Source organism: Bacillus rossius, assembly GCF_032445375.1.
Source record: "Bacillus rossius redtenbacheri isolate Brsri chromosome 9 unlocalized genomic scaffold, Brsri_v3 Brsri_v3_scf9_1, whole genome shotgun sequence".
In the NCBI taxonomy this organism is placed as follows: domain Eukaryota; kingdom Metazoa; phylum Arthropoda; class Insecta; order Phasmatodea; family Bacillidae; genus Bacillus; species Bacillus rossius.
The window spans coordinates 9976642-10000154 of NW_026962012.1; the positions used below are offsets into that span (position 1 = coordinate 9976642).

The 23513-nt window shown below is 38.4% G+C and overlaps 1 protein-coding gene across 5 annotated transcripts in view; it reads left to right on the forward strand.

The window, feature by feature from the left end:
• Nucleotides 1-23513, forward strand: part of LOC134542610 (uncharacterized) — a 668259-nt gene that overhangs the window by 592464 nt on the left and 52282 nt on the right. For all 5 annotated transcript variants that reach the window (XM_063386987.1, XM_063386988.1, XM_063386990.1 and 2 more), the window contains exon 5: nucleotides 22633-22695. In XM_063386987.1, coding sequence (XP_063243057.1) covers nucleotides 22633-22695 — 63 coding nt within the window. The remainder of the gene's footprint in view (nucleotides 1-22632; nucleotides 22696-23513) is intronic.

A 23513-nucleotide genomic window follows, 5' to 3' on the forward strand; every position in this document is an offset into this window, starting at 1 on the left:
AATACTCTCCCAGATCTCGCAAATAATTAAAAAATGAAAACTATCTAAGAGTGTAGCATAATCATGGGAAATGAAAATATATTTATTCCAAATTCTAGTCCCTTCCATGAAATTGTGAACTATGGAGAACGATCTTAAGCTGACAAGATTGAAAACTTCGATGAAACACCTGAAGCTAACATGATCGAAGACTATGATGACACATCTGAGGCTGACACGATCGAAAACTGTGGTGATGCACCTAAAGCTCACAAGATCGAAGACTGTGATGAAGCAATGAGACCAAAACGTTGGAAACAAAGTGTTAAAATAAGTTATTCTGTTCAAACATGACAAGATCACTGGGTCGATGACGAAAGTGATCATTAGACTGGTGTTAAAACGGAAGACTCCAGAAATCATAATAAGAAGTATGTAAATGACGGACCTGGGACAGGCGCCAGGCGGTGGATTGAAGATTGTCGGTCCGCCATCTTGGATTTGTGACGTCACGACGGCAAAAATTCCTCAAAATTCCTCAAAATTAACTCAAAATGACTCAAAATTTCCCGTTTTAAGAAAAAAAAAATCCCGTTTTCGAGGGAAAAATTCCCCGTTTCGAGGGAAAATTTCCCGTTTTAGTCCTTAAAAATCGCAGTGGCTAGAAATGTCCTGATAGAGGCTTAAGCATCCTTAACTCAAGCCTCAGTTAAGCCTCTATCAGGATGTGACCTTGACCTTTGACCTTGACCCCGACGGCCATCTTGGATCCACCATCTTGGATGACGTCATTTCGTTTTCTCGAACATTCCGGCATTGTGTTATCCGCCATTTTGAATTATGACGTCATCGTTGCAATTTCCGTTACGGCCGCCATCTTTAAATTTATTATCCGATTTTAATGAAAAAAAGTTAAAAATTATAAAAAAATTAAATAATAAAAAATTTAATAAAATATTTAAAAAACAAAAATTTACGACACGGAGCTCGGAGTCCTCGGTTCAAACCCGACGAGTGCAAAAAAAATAAAAATGGCGACCGATCCTTCCCCCGCGGTGGCTGCAGGCATACTGACTCCCTCCACTTTTTTTTCAAAGCATATATATATCGTCAGGTAGTATGACGTCATGTCCGCCATCTTGTCCTCGTCTGCTGGAAGCCATCATCAGTGTATCGTCGGCGAGAGTGCGCTGACGCCATGTTAGTTTAATTCTTATCCGCTAGAGTGCAGTAATCATTTATTACTGTGACACCCGCCATCTTGTCATTTGGCCACCATCTTGAAAATCCATAATTATTTAGCTAGAAATTCGGGAAAAATTCCAAAATTCATTAAATAAATTTGTAATCTATATACTGATCGATTAGGACGACTAAATTCCTTGGTACGATCTAGGACGATGCAAAAAAATTAAATATAACATCAATTTAACATAATAGTAACAGGTTCGAGGAATTAAACACCACAAGTTCTTTTACAAACATAATATTTATTACATAATTTCTATTCTACTACAGGATCATTTGCGAAAGCCAGCAATCTTATAATCATTTAGTTCCGCAGCGGTGTGAAATGACTAATTCTTAGCTCCAATCGGTTGCTGCACATCGGTTTTCTTGCTTGTACGCTCACGAGCCTTCAACCTAAACCGAGGAGTCGAAATTTCTGCAGGTAGTTCAGCAGTAGGCACACGGACTTCACCTTTACAGTTTTTCGCATGTCGTCGCAAATTATCAATTCTAGTAAACCATTCATGACACTCATCACATCGAAACTTCATGCGAGATGGATTCTTCGTGCATTTGCTCCGCTCATGTCTTCGTGCATCATGAGCAAATGCGAACGACGTATCACAGTAGCTGCAAGGATACCGTGGTGATGAAGACGAACCTTTCAGACCCGATCCAGATACTGACGTTGCCGCAGTTGCACCATCTCCAGGCATACTCTTATGAACATCAATGCATCGTTGTTGCGCCAAAACCTTTACTTTCTGCCGAACAGCAGGACCTTTGCATGCCTTCCTGTGCGTTTTCATATTATCTTTTCTGGCAAACTGCTTATGACATTTCTCACAAACAAACATTTTACGATATAGGTTCTTGGCACATTCTCTATTCTCATGTCGTCGAGCATTGCTGTTGTTTGAGAAAATCTTGTCGCAGTAACAGCACCGATGTTCGTTAGTTGTTGTCGATTCGGCATCCATTGAAGTCTCCATTGATGGCGAACCAGCGTTCGCCGAGTTTCCCTGTGCAGCCAGCACTAGCGGCATTAATGTCTCTTCTGCTGGCGGTACCACATCTGTTGAAGTCTCCTCCAGTGTTGACATCGACGTTGCCAACGAGATCTGCTCCACCATCGTCGACGCTGACGTCAAGGTTCCCGCAGTCGATGGTACAACCTCCATCGAGTTCGTCGTTAAAGTCGGTAAAGATGCAATCGAGTTCGCAAGAACAGGTAATTACGTGATTAATGCACCAGAAGAAACAAACTAGGTGATCCTCTCACCGACGACGTCAGTAACAAACTGAGCGACCTGCTGTCTAGGATTCACTTATATTAATGCACCGTATGGAATAATACGCTAGTCAAATCAAGAACCATTTACAATAATACTAGAGTCAAAACAACATTAAAAATAGAAGGACCATCAACGAAAAGGCAGCACATTTGGAAGCACCGACAACGAAAAGGCAGCACATTTGGAAGCACCGACAACGAAAAGGCAGCACATTTGGAAGCACCGACAACGAAAAGGCAGCACATTTGGAAGCACCGACAACGAAAAGGCAGCACATTTGGAAGCACCGACAACGAAAAGGCAGCACATTTGGAAGCACCGACAACGAAAAGGCAGCACATTTGGAAGCACCGACAACGAAAAGGCAGCACATTTGGAAGCACCGACAACGAAAAGGCAGCACATTTGGAAACACCGACAACGAAAAGGCAGCACATTTGGAAGCACCGACAACGAAAAGGCAGCACATTTGGAAGCACCGACAACGTAAAGGCAGCACATTTGGAAGCACCGACAATGTAAAGGCAGCACATTTGGAAGCACTGACAACGTAAAGGCAGCACATTTGGAAGCACCGACAACGAAAAGGCAGCACATTTGGAAGCACCGACAACGAAAAGGCAGCACATTTGGAAGCACCAACAACGTAAAGGCAGCACATATGGAAGCACCGACAACGTAAAGGCAGCACATTTGGAAGCACCGACAACGTAAAGGCAGCACATTTGGAAGCACCGACAACGAAAAGGCAGCACATTTGGAAGCACCGACAACGAAAAGGCAGCACATTTGGAAGCACAGACAACGAAAAGGCAGCACATTTGGAAGCACCGACAACGTAAAGGCAGCACATTTGGAAGCACCGACAACGTAAAGGCAGCACAATTGGAAGCACCGACAACGTAAAGACAGCACATTTGGAAGCACCGACAACGTAAAGGCACCACATTTGGAAGCACCGACAACGTAAAGACAGCACATTTGGAAGCACCGACAACGAAAAGGCAGCACATTTGAAAGCACCGACAACGAAAAGACAGCACATTTGGAAGCACCGACAACGAAAAGGCAACACATTTGGAAGCACCGACAACGAAAAGGCAGCACATTTGGAAGCACCGACAACGAAAAGGCAGCACATTTGGAAGCACCGTCAACGTAAAGGCAACACATTTGGAAGCACCGACAACGAAAAGGCAGCACATTTGGAAGCACCGACAACGAAAAGGCAGCACATTTGGAAGCATCGTCAACGAAAAGGCAGCACATTTGGAAGCACCGCCAACGAAAAGGCAGCACAGTTTGGATGCATCATCGAATAAGGAAGCTCATTTGGAAGCTCCATCAACTAAAAAAGGCAAAAAGGAAGCACAAGTTACGAGATCTAAGTCTTAGTAAGAAATCATAATACAAGAAATAAAAACATTACATTCTTATAATTTAAATTATTTATTTTATTGCTTTACATTATACAAATGCAAGTAAAACAAGTCATTATTGTATGTAGCCAGCATTCCTCAGTTCCTTGAGTATGAAGGATATTTCTTTGATGCACGAATAGTTTCCTGCACAAAGCGAACCATGTAGAAGTCTTAGCCGGTCAACCAATATGTTTGGATTTTTCCATGATGTGTAATCATTCTCTTCTACCACCATCTTCCTTGCACCTTTATAATAAATATTATGATCTCTGGTGTCTTACCTCAGGGGTAACTTTCATGTTTGAGATGGTGATCATCACAAGCTTGATCAGATTTATTTAATATATCACGTCGTTTCCATCGTTTCGGTCTCAGGACACCGCCACATTCTTCGATCTTGGCAGCTTTAGGTGCTTCATCATAGTCTATGTCTTTGTCAACAGCCTCAGAGTCACTGTAACAATCACCGTAGAAGGAATCGTCTTCACCCAATTTACCGTAATAATTCGATGTTGATGATGTTGAAGTGTCTTCATCGTCTTCATGCTTCCTTTTTAGGAGTCCATCATTTTTACAAAGTAGGAAAGATCTACTTGAATTCGGCTGGAATATATTCTCACTTTTCACGTGAAGGATTCTTCCATTGTCTTCATTCTTCCGTAAATCATCAACCTTCTTCAATTTAAGTTCTTTGTCGAGATCAGAAGATCCAAGAAAATTATTGTTGTAATGCAGATCACTCTTCCTTAGACAAGTAGATTCATCGTTGTCCTCTGGCTTGTACGCAGGCTTGGCGTTACAAGTTCTGCCATGTCTTTTTAGGCTCTCTCTCCGCGTAAACGACTTGCTACATCGAACACAACTTATCATATTGCGCAGTGGATTTTTAACACAGTCATTCTTCTCGTGTTGTCTTTTATTCTTTCTCAAGATAAACTCTTTACTGCAAAACTTACACCTATGTTCTTTCGATACAGCGTCAGATCCCAAATCGGAATTCATATTAGTTACTGAGACTAATGCCAGATACCAATTGAGTGTTTTAAATTAGATTCAATACTTAAATAGAAATTTTTTCATATTTCATCAGCGAGAATTAATATATCTCATGCAAAAGTACTTTAAGCATGTAGTTCAGCTTTTCAACAACAGATGTCGCCACATGTTGCTTGCAGGTAAATAATATTTAGTTCTTTTATGCGGGATGCGGGATGCTCACTAACGATCGCAAAAGAAGGATGGCTTCGCTAGACTCCAAGGAAAAGGAAGTTCGTCTTGCATGTTGGTGCTCCACAGATGTCTCATGGCGTAATATTAATTTGACTGAGTAATGATATTTGTTAATTCCACCTGATAAAAATATTGCAAGTTTTGATTTAGTAGCAGAAATTATCGAATTAAATGTAACTCCAAATAAAATGACATGTCTCATTAGACCAAAAAAAATCCATGCAGAGAGCAGTTTCTCAGAATAGTCAGAAACACTTGAAAAAACCACAGGAATGATTGCAAGAACACGGGAAAAACCATCAAAATATTGTCAAGAAAAATCAGGAGCACACTGAGAAAACCACCATAATATTAACAATTATAATCGGAAGCACACGGAGAAAACCATCATAATATTGACCAGATTAAAATAAAAAAAAATGCATAAACAGTTTCTGCTAGCTTGTAAACTTATCATTGTTGAGCAAAGATAGAGTTCTTGTACAAGCCAGAAATTTATGCATTTTTTTTATTTTTTTATTAATTTATTTTTATATTTAAATATTTTTTCTTGTAATTTTATGATATCAAAGAAAACATGTGGTGGTTTTCTCTGTGTGCTTCCGATTAATCTGGTCAATATTATGATGGTTTTCTCCGTGTGCTTCCGATTATAATTGTTAATATTATGGTGGTTTTCTCAGTGTGCTCCTGATTTTTCTTGACAATATTTTGATGGTTTTTCCCGTGTTCTTGCAATCATTCCTGTGGTTTTTTCAAGTGTTTCTGACTATTCTGAGAAACTGCTCTCTGCATGGATTTTTTTTGGTCTAATGAGACATGTCATTTTATTTGGAGTTACATTTAATTCGATAATTTCTGCTACTAAATCAAAACTTGCAATATTTTTATCAGGTGGAATTAACAAATATCATTACTCAGTCAAATTAATATTACGCCATGAGACATCTGTGGAGCACCAACATGCAAGACGAACTTCCTTTTCCTTGGAGTCTAGCGAAGCCATCCTTCTTTTGCGATCGTTAGTGAGCATCCCGCATCCCGCATAAAAGAACTAAATATTATTTACCTGCAAGCAACATGTGGCGACATCTGTTGTTGAAAAGCTGAACTACATGCTTAAAGTACTTTTGCATGAGATATATTAATTCTCGCTGATGAAATATGAAAAAATTTCTATTTAAGTATTGAATCTAATTTAAAACACTCAATTGGTATCTGGCATTAGTCTCAGTAACTAATATGAATTCCGATTTGGGATCTGACGCTGTATCGAAAGAACATAGGTGTAAGTTTTGCAGTAAAGAGTTTATCTTGAGAAAGAATAAAAGACAACACGAGAAGAATGACTGTGTTAAAAATCCACTGCGCAATATGATAAGTTGTGTTCGATGTAGCAAGTCGTTTACGCGGAGAGAGAGCCTAAAAAGACATGGCAGAACTTGTAACGCCAAGCCTGCGTACAAGCCAGAGGACAACGATGAATCTACTTGTCTAAGGAAGAGTGATCTGCATTACAACAATAATTTTCTTGGATCTTCTGATCTCGACAAAGAACTTAAATTGAAGAAGGTTGATGATTTACGGAAGAATGAAGACAATGGAAGAATCCTTCACGTGAAAAGTGAGAATATATTCCAGCCGAATTCAAGTAGATCTTTCCTACTTTGTAAAAATGATGGACTCCTAAAAAGGAAGCATGAAGACGATGAAGACACTTCAACATCATCAACATCGAATTATTACGGTAAATTGGGTGAAGACGATTCCTTCTACGGTGATTGTTACAGTGACTCTGAGGCTGTTGACAAAGACATAGACTATGATGAAGCACCTAAAGCTGCCAAGATCGAAGAATGTGGCGGTGTCCTGAGACCGAAACGATGGAAACGACGTGATATATTAAATAAATCTGATCAAGCTTGTGATGATCACCATCTCAAACATGAAAGTTACCCCTGAGGTAAGACACCAGAGATCATAATATTTATTATAAAGGTGCAAGGAAGATGGTGGTAGAAGAGAATGATTACACATCATGGAAAAATCCAAACATATTGGTTGACCGGCTAAGACTTCTACATGGTTCGCTTTGTGCAGGAAACTATTCGTGCATCAAAGAAATATCCTTCATACTCAAGGAACTGAGGAATGCTGGCTACATACAATAATGACTTGTTTTACTTGCATTTGTATAATGTAAAGCAATAAAATAAATAATTTAAATTATAAGAATGTAATGTTTTTATTTCTTGTATTATGATTTCTTACTAAGACTTAGATCTCGTAACTTGTGCTTCCTTTTTGCCTTTTTTAGTTGATGGAGCTTCCAAATGTGCTTCCTTATTCGATGATGCATCCAAACTGTGCTGCCTTTTCGTTGGCGGTGCTTCCAAATGTGCTGCCTTTTCGTTGACGGTGCTTCCAAATGTGCTGCCTTTTCGTTGTCGGTGCTTCCAAATGTGCTGCCTTTTCGTTGTCGGTGCTTCCAAATGTGTTGCCTTTACGTTGACGGTGCTTCCAAATGTGCTGCCTTTTCGTTGTCGGTGCTTCCAAATGTGCTGCCTTTTCGTTGTCGGTGCTTCCAAATGTGTTGCCTTTTCGTTGTCGGTGCTTCCAAATGTGCTGTCTTTTCGTTGTCGGTGCTTTCAAATGTGCTGCCTTTTCGTTGTCGGTGCTTCCAAATGTGCTGTCTTTACGTTGTCGGTGCTTCCAAATGTGGTGCCTTTACGTTGTCGGTGCTTCCAAATGTGCTGTCTTTACGTTGTCGGTGCTTCCAATTGTGCTGCCTTTACGTTGTCGGTGCTTCCAAATGTGCTGCCTTTACGTTGTCGGTGCTTCCAAATGTGCTGCCTTTTCGTTGTCTGTGCTTCCAAATGTGCTGCCTTTTCGTTGTCGGTGCTTCCAAATGTGCTGCCTTTTCGTTGTCGGTGCTTCCAAATGTGCTGCCTTTACGTTGTCGGTGCTTCCAAATGTGCTGCCTTTACGTTGTCGGTGCTTCCATATGTGCTGCCTTTACGTTGTTGGTGCTTCCAAATGTGCTGCCTTTTCGTTGTCGGTGCTTCCAAATGTGCTGCCTTTTCGTTGTCGGTGCTTCCAAATGTGCTGCCTTTACGTTGTCGGTGCTTCCAAATGTGCTGCCTTTACATTGTCGGTGCTTCCAAATGTGCTGCCTTTACGTTGTCGGTGCTTCCAAATGTGCTGCCTTTTCGTTGTCGGTGCTTCCAAATGTGCTGCCTTTTCGTTGTCGGTGCTTCCAAATGTGCTGCCTTTTCGTTGTCGGTGCTTCCAAATGTGCTGCCTTTTCGCTGTCGGTGCTTCCAAATGTGCTGCCTTTTCGTTGTCGGTGCTTCCAAATGTGCTGCCTTTTCGTTGATGGTCCTTCTATTTTTAATGTTGTTTTGACTCTAGTATTATTGTAAATGGTTCTTGATTTGACTAGCGTATTATTCCATACGGTGCATTAATATAAGTGAGTCCTAGACAGCAGGTCGCTCAGTTTGTTACTGACGTTGTCGGTGAGAGGATCGCCTAGTTTGTTTCATCTGGTGCATAAGTCGCGTAATTACCTGTTCTTGCGAACTCGATTGCATCTTTACCGACTTTAACGACGAACTCGATGGAGGTTGTACCATCGACTGCGGGAACCTTGACGTCAGCGTCGACGATGGTGGAGCAGATCTCGTTGGCAACGTCGATGTCAACACTGGAGGAGACTTCAACAGATGTGGTACCGCCAGCAGAAGAGACTTTAATGCCGCTAGTGCTGGCTGCACAGGGAAACTCGGCGAACGCTGGTTCGCCATCAATGGAGACTTCAATGGATGCCGAATCGACAACAACTAACGAACATCGGTGCTGTTACTGCGACAAGATTTTCTCAAACAACAGCAATGCTCGACGACATGAGAATAGAGAATGTGCCAAGAACCTATATCGTAAAATGTTTGTTTGTGAGAAATGTCATAAGCAGTTTGCCAGAAAAGATAATATGAAAACGCACAGGAAGGCATGCAAAGGTCCTGCTGTTCGGCAGAAAGTAAAGGTTTTGGCGCAACAACGATGCATTGATGTTCATAAGAGTATGCCTGGAGATGGTGCAACTGCGGCAACGTCAGTATCTGGATCGGGTCTGAAAGGTTCGTCTTCATCACCACGGTATCCTTGCAGCTACTGTGATACGTCGTTCGCATTTGCTCATGATGCACGAAGACATGAGCGGAGCAAATGCACGAAGAATCCATCTCGCATGAAGTTTCGATGTGATGAGTGTCATGAAAGGTTTACTAGAATTGATAATTTGCGACGACATGCGAAAAACTGTAAAGGTGAAGTCCGTGTGCCTACTGCTGAACTACCTGCAGAAATTTCGACTCCTCGGTTTAGGTTGAAGGCTCGTGAGCGTACAAGCAAGAAAACCGATGTGCAGCAACCGATTGGAGCTAAGAATTAGTCATTTCACACCGCTGCGGAACTAAATGATTATAAGATTGCTGGCTTTCGCAAATGATCCTGTAGTAGAATAGAAATTATGTAATAAATATTATGTTTGTAAAAGAACTTGTGGTGTTTAATTCCTCGAACCTGTTACTATTATGTTAAATTGATGTTATATTTAATTTTTTTGCATCGTCCTAGATCGTACCAAGGACCTTAGTCGTCCTAATCGATCAGTATATAGATTACAAATTTATTTAATGAATTTTGGAATTTTTCCCGAATTTCTAGCTAAATAATTATGGATTTTCAAGATGGTGGCCAAATGACAAGATGGCGGGTGTCACAGTAATAAATGATTACTGCACTCTAGCGGATAAGAATTAAACTAACATGGCGTCAGCGCACTTTCGCCGACGATACACTGATGATGGCTTCCAGCAGACGAGGACAAGATGGCGGACATGACGTCATACTACCTGACGATATATATATGCTTTGAAAAAAAAGTGGAGGGAGTCAGTATGCCTGCAGCCACCGCGGGGGAAGGATCGGTCGCCATTTTTATTTTTTTTGCACTCGTCGGGTTTGAACCGAGGACTCCGAGCTCCGTGTCGTAAATTTTTGTTTTTTAAATATTTTATTAAATTTTTTATTATTTATTTTTTTATAATTTTTAAATTTTCTTCATTAAAATCGGATAATAAATTTAAAGATGGCGGCCGTAACGGAAATTGCAACGATGACGTCATAATTCAAAATGGCGGATAACACAATGCCGGAATGTTCGAGAAAACGAAATGACGTCATCCAAGATGGTGGATCCAAGATGGCCGTCGGGGTCAAGGTCAAAGGTCAAGGTCACATCCTGATAGAGGCTTAACTGAGGCTTGAGTTAAGGATGCTTAAGCCTCTATCTGGACATTTCTAGCCACTGGGATTTTTAAGGACTAAAACGGGAAATTTTCCCTCGAAACGGGGAATTTTTCCCTCGAAAACGGGAAATTTTTTCTTAAAACGGGAAATTTTGAGTCATTTTGAGTTAATTTTGAGGAATTTTGAGGAATTTTTGCCGTCGTGACGTCACAAATCCAAGATGGCGGACCGACAATCTTCAATCCACCGCCTGGCGCCTGTCCCAGGTCCGTCATTTACATACTACTATAATAGGGAACTGTGCCTAATATCGCACCCATTTTGAAAATGCTGATTTATGTGGAGACAAATTTCCTAAAAAAATAATTAACAGCTGTTTAGCATATTAGGGTTATTACTGCAAAACATGTTATGTTGGACATGGTTTTATTTTCATTTATTTGCAATTTATAACAAAGAAAGGGATTTGATGCACTTTCGTCATTTGAAAAACAGTGTTCCTTATATCGCACACTAGTGCGATATTTGGGACACCATTTTTTTATAACTAATATATCTGGCACATCTTCCATTAAAAAGAATAACTAACAAATGGTTCAGTTTACATCGTTCTTATGCTGGTATGTTGCAAAAAAAAAGTTTCTAATTAAAACTAAATTTTAAATATGCATTTTCAAACTAGAACAATGAAATAAATTCGAGTCTCATAAATCTTGAAAATATTTGTAGCATTACCCTTACAAACAAAAATCACATATGAATGAAGTGTAATAATCTGTTACTGAACACTCTTCATGGCACCAAATGAGACATTTTGTACAGAGAACCATATTTCCACCTGCCTGTCTTGTGAATACAACTGGTCGCAGTAAGGACACACACACAATCTTCATCATCACTATTTTCTTCATCTGTGGAAACTGTCAGAGGTTCAGCCATCTCTTCTTCACTTGATTCTGAAGACAGTGATATCTTCGTCTTCCGTTTCTTTTGTTTGTTGCTCTTGTTGTCCGCAAGAGATTCCTTCTTGCTTAGAGTTTTACCTGTCTCACAACTTTTTTTCCCTCGTTCAATATTCTTCTTGTAGCCCATCTGTAGCTGTTTTGTCCTACCCTTCATAGATATGTTTTTCACATCATCGGATAGCTTGTTTTTGTAAGGCGAAATTGTCAGTACGGCAGCAGGGCAGGTTGGTCGACCTCTCCCTCTTGATGTTTTTGCTTGGTTGGATTTCAGAGAAGGCACAGGTGAAATGTCAGCAGGACCTCCCTGACACCATGCTGAGATGATGAACAGATGTCACTAGGACTTTTATGAAGCTCTTGTTGGATAGGCCTACTTGCTGTTGATATGCCTAACGACCGAATTCCTTTGTTTTGTAGAGCGGTGTCGTATGAGGTTTGTTTACTTTATCGTTATATAGAGGGCTACTGTTGAGCTCGCTAACAAACTCATGTTGACCGAAAATGTTGCGGTATCAAGGGAACAAGCCAGTTTTCTTGAAACCAGTTGTAGCTGTTTCAACAGTAACTGCCTTGTTGTAAGCTTCTCCCAGAAGTCTTCCAACTTGATAGTGAGTTACCACTCTGCCTTCATTTTGCTTGAGCCAAGTTTCCATTGCTTGAGCATAGTAAGTTTTCAGGGGCAAAATAAATGAAGCATCAAGGGGCTGCATTTTGTTTGTGCAGTGGATGGCGGGGGGGGGGGGGGGGGGCAACACACAATGTGCACACCATTTTCACGAGCAAGCTCCAGTAGTTGAAGATTTCGGTATGGAAATAATGTCCATCAAGCACCAATATGACAGGATCTTCTTTGTTAGGCTTCACAATGGCCAAGAACTGCTGTTGGAACCACTGAAGGAAACTGTCTATTTGTATCCAACCAGATTTATGACACACAGCTATAGAACCATTTGGAGTGCCATCAAGCAGTTCTGGCTTAATGTTGACTCTGGGAAAGACTATAAGTGGTGGGACATAGTGACCCGAGGCATTCATACACGTAACTAGTCACCAAGGAACCTCTTTCGGCAGAAGATACTGCTCCGACCTGACGTTTCCCCTTTACTGAAACCACCCTACTAACTTTGTGCTGCACGACAGTGAGACCTGTTTCATCACAGTTGTAGAGACTATTTGGGGAATGTTTAATAACAACCATCAATGGCTGAATGAATGAACGTAGCCATTTCCATCCCGCTGCTTCTTCTCCCTTAGAAAAAGGATGGCATTTACCATTCTTTTCTGCCAGTTCAAAAGCCATTCGTTTAATGTCTTCAGCTGTTAAGCCATAAAACTTAGCCTCCATTTCCAATGCGTACCTTACCAATGCCTCCTCTATTTCATCATCAAATGCTGGCTTCCTTCCAAGTTTTGTAGAAACTAGTTTATCTACATCTTCCTCACGACTATTAACTTTGTCTTTCAATGAAGATTTAGGAACATCAAACAGTTTCGATGCTCGTGACAATCCCATTTATTTTCCTCTAACTGCTAATACAGCATCTCTCATGTTTTCTTGTGACCACTGTTTGCGCTTTTTTGGCGCCATCTGTAAAGAAAAATGCCAAATATACAAAATTCTTTTGAAATAAACTCTTAAATGCATAAGCATAACATCCCCCAAAACAAAACTGTAAGCTACACATCACAAATCATTCACTCAGATAGCATTACAGGCAGCCTGCTTGCATGTGTGTGCATGTGACAATTTCAAACTGTGTTTGTTTTAACCAATGTATCGCCTGCTATTTTCAAACTACGCAAAAGTAATTTCAATAGTTAGGTATTTTTCTACTTATGACATATTTTGTTTTATATACAATGTAAGTAACATGCCACATACAATAATGTATAATATTTGACTGGATAATAATGTAATGTAGGTTGCATTGTATTGTATTAAGCTGCTAGTCGTAGAAAATTTAAGATATTCCTAATATCGCACCATGCGATATTAGGACTACTTCAATGTGCGGTATTCGGCAAATGCAAGCAAAACAAAAGGTGGCCATTTTTACAAAAAACGTAACTTCAATTAAAATAACCACTCCTACTAGCAACACTTTGGTATTATGACACGCTATTTATACAGTCAAATTGTAAAAAACACATACCTTTGTTGTTGAAACAAATCGAAGAAGTGACCCCTTACAAATATTTAGCTCACAGTAAAAAATTCATTCTCTCCTAGCACACGCAAATCTTTGTGAGGACGCTATACTCTCCCACCGACACGATACTTTGCCCGCAGCTGCGAGCTGTGCTTATTGCCGCTATGTTGCAGCACATACCGGCCGAGATACCATGGGGTGCGGAATTAGGAAGCGGTGCGGTATTAGGCACAGTTCCCCCTAATATTTATAATAAACATACAAGGAAGATGACAGCAGCAGAAGAGATATAGTACACATATTGGGAAGATCCTAACATATTGGTCGTCAGGTTAAGACTTCTAAATGTTTCGCTTTGTGCATGAAACTATTCGCACTTCAATGAAGTAGCCTTCACACTCAAAAAACTAAGGATAGCTGGTTTTCTACATAAATGACTTGTTTTACTTGCGTGTAAATAAAATTTTAAATTAAAATATATTTTGGTTTTCAAAAGTGATTGTTTTATTTCACGAAATATTATTTTTAACTGATCATATGTTCTAAAAATACCACTTCTAACAGTAAGAAGTAAAAATCATCACCAATGTGTAAAGAAAATGGAGAGTAATAATAATGTCATTCCAGCAAATGGCACAAGTTCGATCAAACTGTAATTTAATTCATTTGTAGTCAAAATCAGTTGGATCACTTGGAGCACTTGGATCAATTGGAGCTTTGGAGAATTGGAGTATTTGGAGCTGGATAAATTGAATCAGTCAATCACAATACGCACACTTGGGTGATAGAACACCGTCAGTTGATGCTTCCTTTGTCGTTGTCACTATCACTGTTGACAATTATTGTCCTGCTATTTGGTGGCCACACTAGAGAAACTGCAACCACAAAAAGTCTCCTAGGTCTGCTATGCTGACGATACTTCAAGCTTCGAAATCTTCTGTAGTCCTGGAAGAGTAGGTGCAACTATTGACGCCATTGCCAACAGGATCTGGGTCGTCGACGACGTCGTTAACATCGGGATTTCTGGAACTGTTAACAACGTTGCCATCGGAGTCTGCACTGTTGATGGCAGACCATCCAACCACGTTAACATTAAAGATGTTAAAGACGCAATCAAGTTCATAAGACTAGGTAATTATGTGACTTACGCACCAGACTAGTCAAACAAGACGACCCGCACTGCACCGCAGCCAGAGGTGGACTGATGGTCTGATCGCCTGGGCCTCACTTATATACTCGCAGCGACTGGTACAATACACGAGTCAAAACAACCATTTTTTCATTAATACATCAATCAAAACCAAACTAATTTTTTATAAATTTATTTGAATGTAATATTATTATTGACTGTAAAGTTAAGATTAAAAAATAACAATCAAACATACCTACAATACTACAAGGCTACAAATCTACAAGACTACAAGGTTACAAGGCTACAAATCTACATGTCCACAAGGTTACATGGGTACAACATTCATAAGGAAACAATCTTTGAATAAAAATGTTAACTTAGGATGTTTCATGCTTACTGTAGGACCAAGAATCCCTGGAAAATGTTTTAGCATTTCTAAAAGACCAAGAATTTTAGAACCATTTAATATTCAGTCTTGACTAAATACGACTTTACACATTCAATGAACATAACGCACATTTAAACAAAATTTATACGAAAAGGACGCACATTTGGACGAACATTCAACGAAAAGTACGCATATTTGGATAAACGTTAAAAGAAATTGACGCACAATTCGTCGACTATTCAAGTTGGTAGGATACAACAGCAGAATACGGTAGGTTACATTTCCATTAGTAGGATACGATCGCAGTAGGCCTATATGGTAGGATACGATCCTATCAGTATGAGAAGATCACAGAAGACGGTAGTATATGATCCCATTAGTAGGATACAATAGCAGGATGCGGTAGGATACGATCACATTAGTAACATACGATCACAGATTAGGTAGTATACGATCCCATTAGTAGGATACGATCGCAAGATATGGTATGGCAGATCTCATCAATAATATACGATCACAGGATAAGGTAGGATACTTTATGATGATCCACCTCCATCTAGCACTTAGGGCTCCAACTGCATTTTACTCCACCTTACTACTTTTGGCTCCATTTGCTTTAATTGACTATATTTGGCTCTACCTGGCTAAATTTGGCGATATCTGCATTTGACTCCACCTTGCTACAATTCCCTTACATCGGCATTTGGCTCAAACTACTCCAACTGCATTTGGCTCCAACTGCACCATCTGCATTTAACTTCAACTGCTTTAATTGCTGCAATTTCGATTTGCCTTCAAATTCTTGAGCTGTATTTGAATCTAACTGCTCTAATTTATCCATCTGCATTTAGCTTCAACTTCTACAACTGTTCCAACTGACTTTGGCTCCAACATCTTCAACTGTTCCAACTGCATTTGGCTCCAACTGTTCCACCTGCATTTAGCTCCACCTGAATACATTTGCCTCCATCGGCTACAACTGGCTACATTTGGCTCCACCTGGTTACAATGCCTACATCTGAATTTGGCTCCAATTTTTACAACTGGATTTGGCTTAAGCTGATTTCAATTGCATTTGGCTTCAACTGATTTCAGTTTCATTTTTTCTAACTGGACCAAATTGCTTTAATGGGCTTAGTATTAATTTCCATTTTAAAATATTCGTGGCTAGGTAGTTCTTCTCTTCACCAACTTATATTGCATCATGTAGTGATTTAAAAAGTATTTGTGCTTTAAACAAAAAATATATATGAAGTCACCTACACAATTTAACTTGTATAGTAAAACAAGTATCAAACATTAATAAATCGTTGTGTTGTAAATGAATAGGTATGTTTATATGGAATTCAGGATGCTCTCTCACAGTCACAACAGAACGAAGACTTCGCTATACCTCAAGGTAAAATGAAATCGTCTTGCATGTTAGTGTTTCTCGGGTATTTTAAAATTTATATATCGACTGAATAATGAATATTTTTGTTTGAATTACATCTGATTAAAATATTATTAGTTTTAATTTGGTAACATTTATTCAGTAATTTAAAGAAACTCTGAATGCAATGCAATGTCTCATATCTAAAAAAAAAAAAAAAAAAAATTGTAGCAATTGTTTCCTCAGGAACAACCAGGACCAATCGGTAGAACACCAACAGATGTCTTGCCAGGGGATAATAAGAAACACGCGGAGAACGCCAACAAAATATTGCCAGGAATAACCAGGAGCAAACGGTCAGAACCAACTTAAATCATGGCAAAACACTGAAAAGGCTATCCAGGCAACGGTTTTTAAATAACGCAACTTTTAACTGTTGGAGTTACTGGGACAACACGAAGCATAAACGCCGGGGTAAGAACCCGAACCCAGCAAACCAGAATTACAGTGAACACTATTTTGTATTAATACGGTTGTTTTTCATAGAGGTAGGTTGCAGAGTATCAATTTTATACTTTGTGACTGATACACGCCTGTCACAAGTACTGCAAACGAGTACACTATTCAAGTATCAAGTACTTTAGTATCAGTTTATAATTCACCTGGAACAACACCACGGCCAATGTGCGCAGAACCCGATCGCAGATGACGGTCACTTGGGCGGAGCTTGTGAAAGGGGAGGGAGCAGCACGACGAATAAGGGATAAAGAAGAGAAAGGATGTAGGGGAGGAAGCGTGGGTAGCCTAAGATGTACATCAAGTTCTGTCCCTGCCCGAAGACGCCCGAATATTCACCTTCGGCAAACCTCGGGTTTATTTATATGCATTTATATTTCTCTGTTTATTTGAATGTAGCTATACTAACCTAATTAACCGTCCATAGTGTTTTTAAGTGTTTTAATGTAGCTAACTTAACCGACCACTTAAATATTTGAATTCATTTTTCCTGCGCAAAAATAAAACAAATCCCGAGGTTGGCCAAAGGTGAATATTCGGGCGTGTTCGGGCAGGGACAGAGCTTGATGTACATCTTAGGCTTCTCATCTAAGTACGCTCAGTGCGCAGCGCGTGCACCTTGCAAAGATTGAAGACTCCGATTACGAAAGGCGTGGAAAGAGAACACCGATACCTTTTTTTCAACTACGAAGAATGTAGAATGAGAAAACTGATACCTTTTTACGACTACGAAGAATGTAGAATGAGAAAACTTATACCTTTTTACGAAGAACGTGGAAAGAGAAAACTGATACCTTTTTACGCTGGTGATGATGGCACGGAGGATGTGTAACCTGTAACGAGAATGCTGATACCTTGTTGCTTCCTGGTACCGCTACTGCTTAGCTGATACAGAAGTATCAGCTACTTGTAACCAGTAAATTACTGTATCAGTAACTGGTTGGAACTGATACCGAAAATTGCTGTAACAACCCACCTCTAGTTTTTCATGTAGATAAACAAATTTGGAAGTGTATGTGTGATTATACATAAAAATTCTGTTCCATTTACAATATATATTACCGTGTTCCACAAAGGAAACACTGCGTGTTCCCCAGCATTCTCTGTGGTCCCGGCTTGTCCGAAGCGCACCCTCTCACACTCGTCCCGTTCAGGGGGGATGATTTCGCGGTCCAGCGGGCCGGCCGTATTAATGGTCACGGGAAGGAGGGTGGGGCGAATGGACGCGAATTAAAAACTCCGGTCGGCGGGGCAAACGGGGCCGTGGAACCCGGTAGCTCCCGCTGCTGCGAGCTCGTGGGAGCGGAACCAGCTGATGTGAGTCCCTGGGAAAGCCTGCGCACACCCGTGTGATCGCCGTGTCCACGAACTAGCGTGCACGTCCCCTCCCCTCCCTTTCCTTGGGTTTTTATATCTCTCGTGCGCATGCATGGCTCCCTGCCCGACTGCATTCTCTACGCTCTCTCGTTATTCGTCGATAGCTTCCGAGTTCTCGTCCCACGTTCTTGCGTCACTGGGTCTCCGCAGATTGATGGTTGAATGCGGAAGAGTCACATAAAATTTGAAATATTTGCAAAATTGAAGAACTGAAACGTTAACGGTTTCCTCTAAAAATGATTAGGTTGAAATTCTGGTAGCATCCACATAGAGACTCAACTCTAAACAACGCTTCGTACTCATTTGAGCTCTTTATTTTTTATGTTTGGCGCTGGATATTTTACAACTATATTCACCGATTACTTTGGTTTTATAGTTCCTTTTTGGTCACGTATTTTTTTCTGTGTGTAGTCACGTATTCTTTGCTCATATTTAGCTATTTAAAACGTCCACTTTTATTCATATTAACAATTACTATCAACATCTTAATTCAGTTAAAATATGTATTAGTATTATTTGGTAAAATATTGTATAAACTTTTAATTTTAAATGATAAACGAATTACATTACTTGTATTTACTAATATTGGCTTTTCAATGTGTATTTAGTTTCACGCAAGAAAAAAACAGTATCTCTATATAAGCTACAGCTATTATTCATTGTTATCACTGTCTGTAATAGTGTTTCCATCATAAATTATCCGTAAAACTCATTTTTATTGGAAATTAGCACCCGCGTTGACCGGGATAAACACATAATAATATAAGGAACATCCCTTCCGATTTTTAAATCTTTAGGACACACAATTGAAAACCCTAAAATATTGATTTTTAAGTCCTATTGATTGCACAATCTCCGTGCATCAAGGCTAAGCATCAGAAAATCCGGAACACTAATCTTCAGCTTCATTTTCTGGGAAGGCAAGTAACCCCTAGGCAAGTCGTGAAGGAAGCACCAAGCGATAGCACCATCATCTTCATTTAATTGTATAAATTTTGTATTTTGAAGAATTAATGTAATATTTGTGCATTGAGGTCGACGAACGACCACGAGGCCATGCAAGGAGTAAGTGTGTCTTGGACGCCAGATTTTCGGTATGTTTAACTTATTTTGGTTTCTTTTTAATTTTTCTTGTAACAACAATCATTTATTGCTTTTAGTATTTTTTTTGCTCTGTTCATTGTAATGCCGTGCAGGTTATCTTGTGCCTGTCGCGATTCTTTTGTGCGTGCTGCGTGTACAAGCTTGTTCATAACTTTAATACTCTAGTGACGCTAGCATTTGTCAAAGCAAACACGACATGGTATGTTTATTTAATATATTACCTTTGAGCAGTACACGCTCTTTTTTTTATGTATCTTTACTTGATGTATATTGTTTTAATATGCCGTGGAACAATAAACGTAAACGTAAAGTAGTTGTAAACTAATGCGTGCATCGTAAATGTAAACTGTTGTAAACATACTTTTAATATTTCCTAGTGGCGTAATGTTCATAAATTTAATGCGTCAATAATTGCTGCAGATACAAAGTATATTAACGTGTATGGAATTCGCCCTGTTTTGTATTTGCATTTGGCAGGTTCTTATTGGCCTGGTCTTGCCATGCGAATTTAAGTACCATGGCTTGTAAATTTTTCTAACTGTTTAAATTTTTTGTATATCATTTACTCACGTTGTTGGTATGTTTTCCTGTTGCTGTTTTTTAAGTTTTTGTATCAACATATCTGAAAAGTAACTGACAATTTTTTGCTATTTACTTTATAATAGACCTATTCTAGTGCTCTGCGCTGTGGGTACTAGAGCCCACCCTGACTTATAAACATTGTTTCGACTTTCTCGCAGTCTTGTAGTCTGTCGGGACTCATGTGGTCCCGGGACGCTACAATAAGTACAAAAGTATTTTTTTTTTCTTTTTAAAACAATAGGTACTAGCTACTTTTCCCCCCTTTAGAGATGAATTTCGTTAAATGGTAAAATTATTTTTGGTAGTTTTGTATGTTTATTATTGAAAAAAAAAATTTCCAATGGTTTGATTAGCTTTGAAATAATAATTATTTATCTCCAAACCATAATAACCACTTTTTCAACAATAAGTGGATGAAATACATTATTAACTGGTGAAATAAGTAGTAATAATTTTCATACGTTTATTATTGGTGCTCAATATTTATTCTTATCCTTGTTTTAATTCAAAGATATTATCATTTACTTTAAAACCAAATTTACCCATTATTTTACCCTCGCAAAGTGTAAAAATTGTGTTTCATAGTTTTTGTATATTTATTATTGGAACCCAAAATATTTTGTTATACGAAGTTGTATTCAGATATATAATTATTTATTTTATAACCATATTTCTCCCTTTCTCACTCCTTAGAGATAGAATAACGATAAATGGTAAAACTTTAGTTGATAGATTTCATAAGTTTATTATTGGTATTTAATTACTTTTTTGTGGCTTGATCAACTTAGGCGATATAATTATTTATTTTTAAACCATATTTAAAGCCATTTCGCCCCTTAGAAGTTGAATTTTGCCAAATGGCCAATTATGGTTGGTTGTGCCAATTATGTTTTATCATGCTTAGCTTTGAAGATGTACAAAGTTAATCATCTTGAAAATATACTTACCCATTTTTCAACTCCTTATGGAGAGATTTTTTAAAATTATATGTAGCCTAGTAACTTAAGTAAACCGAAGACCTTTGTAAAAAAAAAAAAAACTATTTTATTGAAATCATCAAGTAGTTTTCGAGTGATGCCGAAACAATCTGACCAACAAACAGACAAACAAGCAGATAAAATTATTAAAAACTGATTTTTTTAAATTCTTAATAATACAAGTAGTCAATCCTAGAAGTTTCGAATTCAAATGTATTCAATGTACAGACTTATCAACTCTAAGAGTTTAATTATAAGTATAGAATATTGAACGTTTCTCTGTCATTTATTAGTCAAATATAATAAATATCTATATAAATATCTAGACCTTTTTAAGGTGTCTACTTAATAACCTTTAAAATGATTTCACAGGCCGTAAAAAAATTATTTGAAAGGAATTTAACACATTTCCACTTGATCAGTAAGTAAACACCAAGTGTTGTAAGCTAACATCACCCGGTATTTTTTATAGCCTGGCGGATAAACTTGTGAAAGTCTAAAATGGTTCATTTTTATCTCTTGGCCAGATTTATTTCCCCAGTCTCAACCTCACTGTGTTATTTTTTTGACCTCCCCTAAGGCAATTCGCAATAAAATCAATCATGAGTAGAGACCCATGAATTTCGCGGATTCATTTCGTGTTATGCTAAAATTCAAATAATTATACCTTAGTGCTGCTTCTGTCATTGGTTCTCTGTTAATCTGGAGGACTGAGGGCCAATTAGAAACCCTCAATCATAGAAATGTCGAATCACAGACCACCCAGTCGAGACGACTCGCAAGTCAACAGCCAATGAACAGTTGGCATTTGCCCGAGTGTGTAGAGGATATTGGAGTCTACCCTGGAGGTAATTGAATCCGCGAAATTCACAGGTCTCTAATCATGAGCATAAATCTAAGTGTATATATAGGTATATAGTATCTCTGCATTCTATCTCTGTAGATTATTTCTTGTTTCTTTCATGACATTTCTTCCATTCCCATTGCCGACAGTTTTTTATTAATATTTACAAAGCCTCTTGTAACGAAAATCTCTTGAATTTTCTTTCCCTTTGCAGGTGGTTTATCGCAGACTTTGCCTAGGTTTTTTCCATTCACTATGTCTTATAAAATATACTTCCCCGGGCAAAATGATTTTTATTTCTTGGAACCTAGAGTAATATTTCAGCTTTTTTTTAAAACTCATATAAAATTATTATTTATAAAATAACATTTTAATAGAAACAATTTTTAAGACCTCAAATATTGCATAATTTTAAATAAACGTTGTAAGGCTCGATTTGCGATAAATTTGTCTATTTTTAATAAGGATTTTATATTGGCTTTGATATTTAATTTTCTTTATCTTTCCTTAATTATATCTTTCTATAACTGGTTCTCATGGAAATGTCACATGTTGAAAAAATAAAGAGAGTCACTGTTTACAGTACTAGTCATTACATGTCTCTTGTAAACCTTTCTTTACGGGGAAATGTCAACCAATTACATTTCTGGGCAAGTGTCTTTTTGGGAAATGTAGTAAATTCGTAACTTTAGTGTGCTTTATAGTCAAGTATTTAATGTGTTCTCGATAATTATATGCAATTGAATGATTGTTGCAGGTAACCTTCACACCAATTACTGCGATTCTGTTTACTTTGGATTTTTTCCTGCTTACATTAAATGTAAGTATGAATGTTTCATTATTATATGTAATAATTTTTAACTAAGTCTTGTTACCTAGTCGTTGGAAATTAGAATGGCAACAAGAGCTTAAGGAAACACAGAGCAATGTATAACACATATTTAGTACGGCATGTACAGAGATTTATTCACACATTATACAAACACATATAATCCTCATACATTAATATAAATTTTCTTATTATGTTGGCTGTTACACATTACTGCTACAATTCATGTTCCAGCGATTACCAACAAAACACCTGAAATAAATTTATACAAAATTACGTACCATTCACTACTTTTTAAACATTTTCTCATAACCACACGAATTATTCCTCAATAAATAATTCTAACTGGACCCTTTTCTTTTAGTTATAATTACAAATTATTTTTAATACAAATACTTAAACCTTCAATTACAGATCAAAATTAGACATTGTTTTAACAGTACCAGAGACTTAGGAACGAGATATTTCTAACACAATTTAAATTTCAACACTTCTCCCCAAATAAAATTGGCTAAAATCTTCAGTGTCGTTTAAGTGATAGCGGCGAGTGTTTTTTTTTTTTTATTTCCGTTGATCCTTGACCTGATCACCCCAGTCGGACCGGAAACATCGACGGAGCGAATTTCTTTATTCTACCTCTGCCGCCGTGCTGATTCCCTGATACTTGCACATTTTCGCCGGCTCTTAATTCACACTATTTGGTAATAAAACGAACACTATACTAGTGCAGAGAATTGGAGACAAATCACCTAACATGCTGTTGCTTGAAATTATTTTAAAACAGTTTTTCATTAAAAATTTACCTCCTT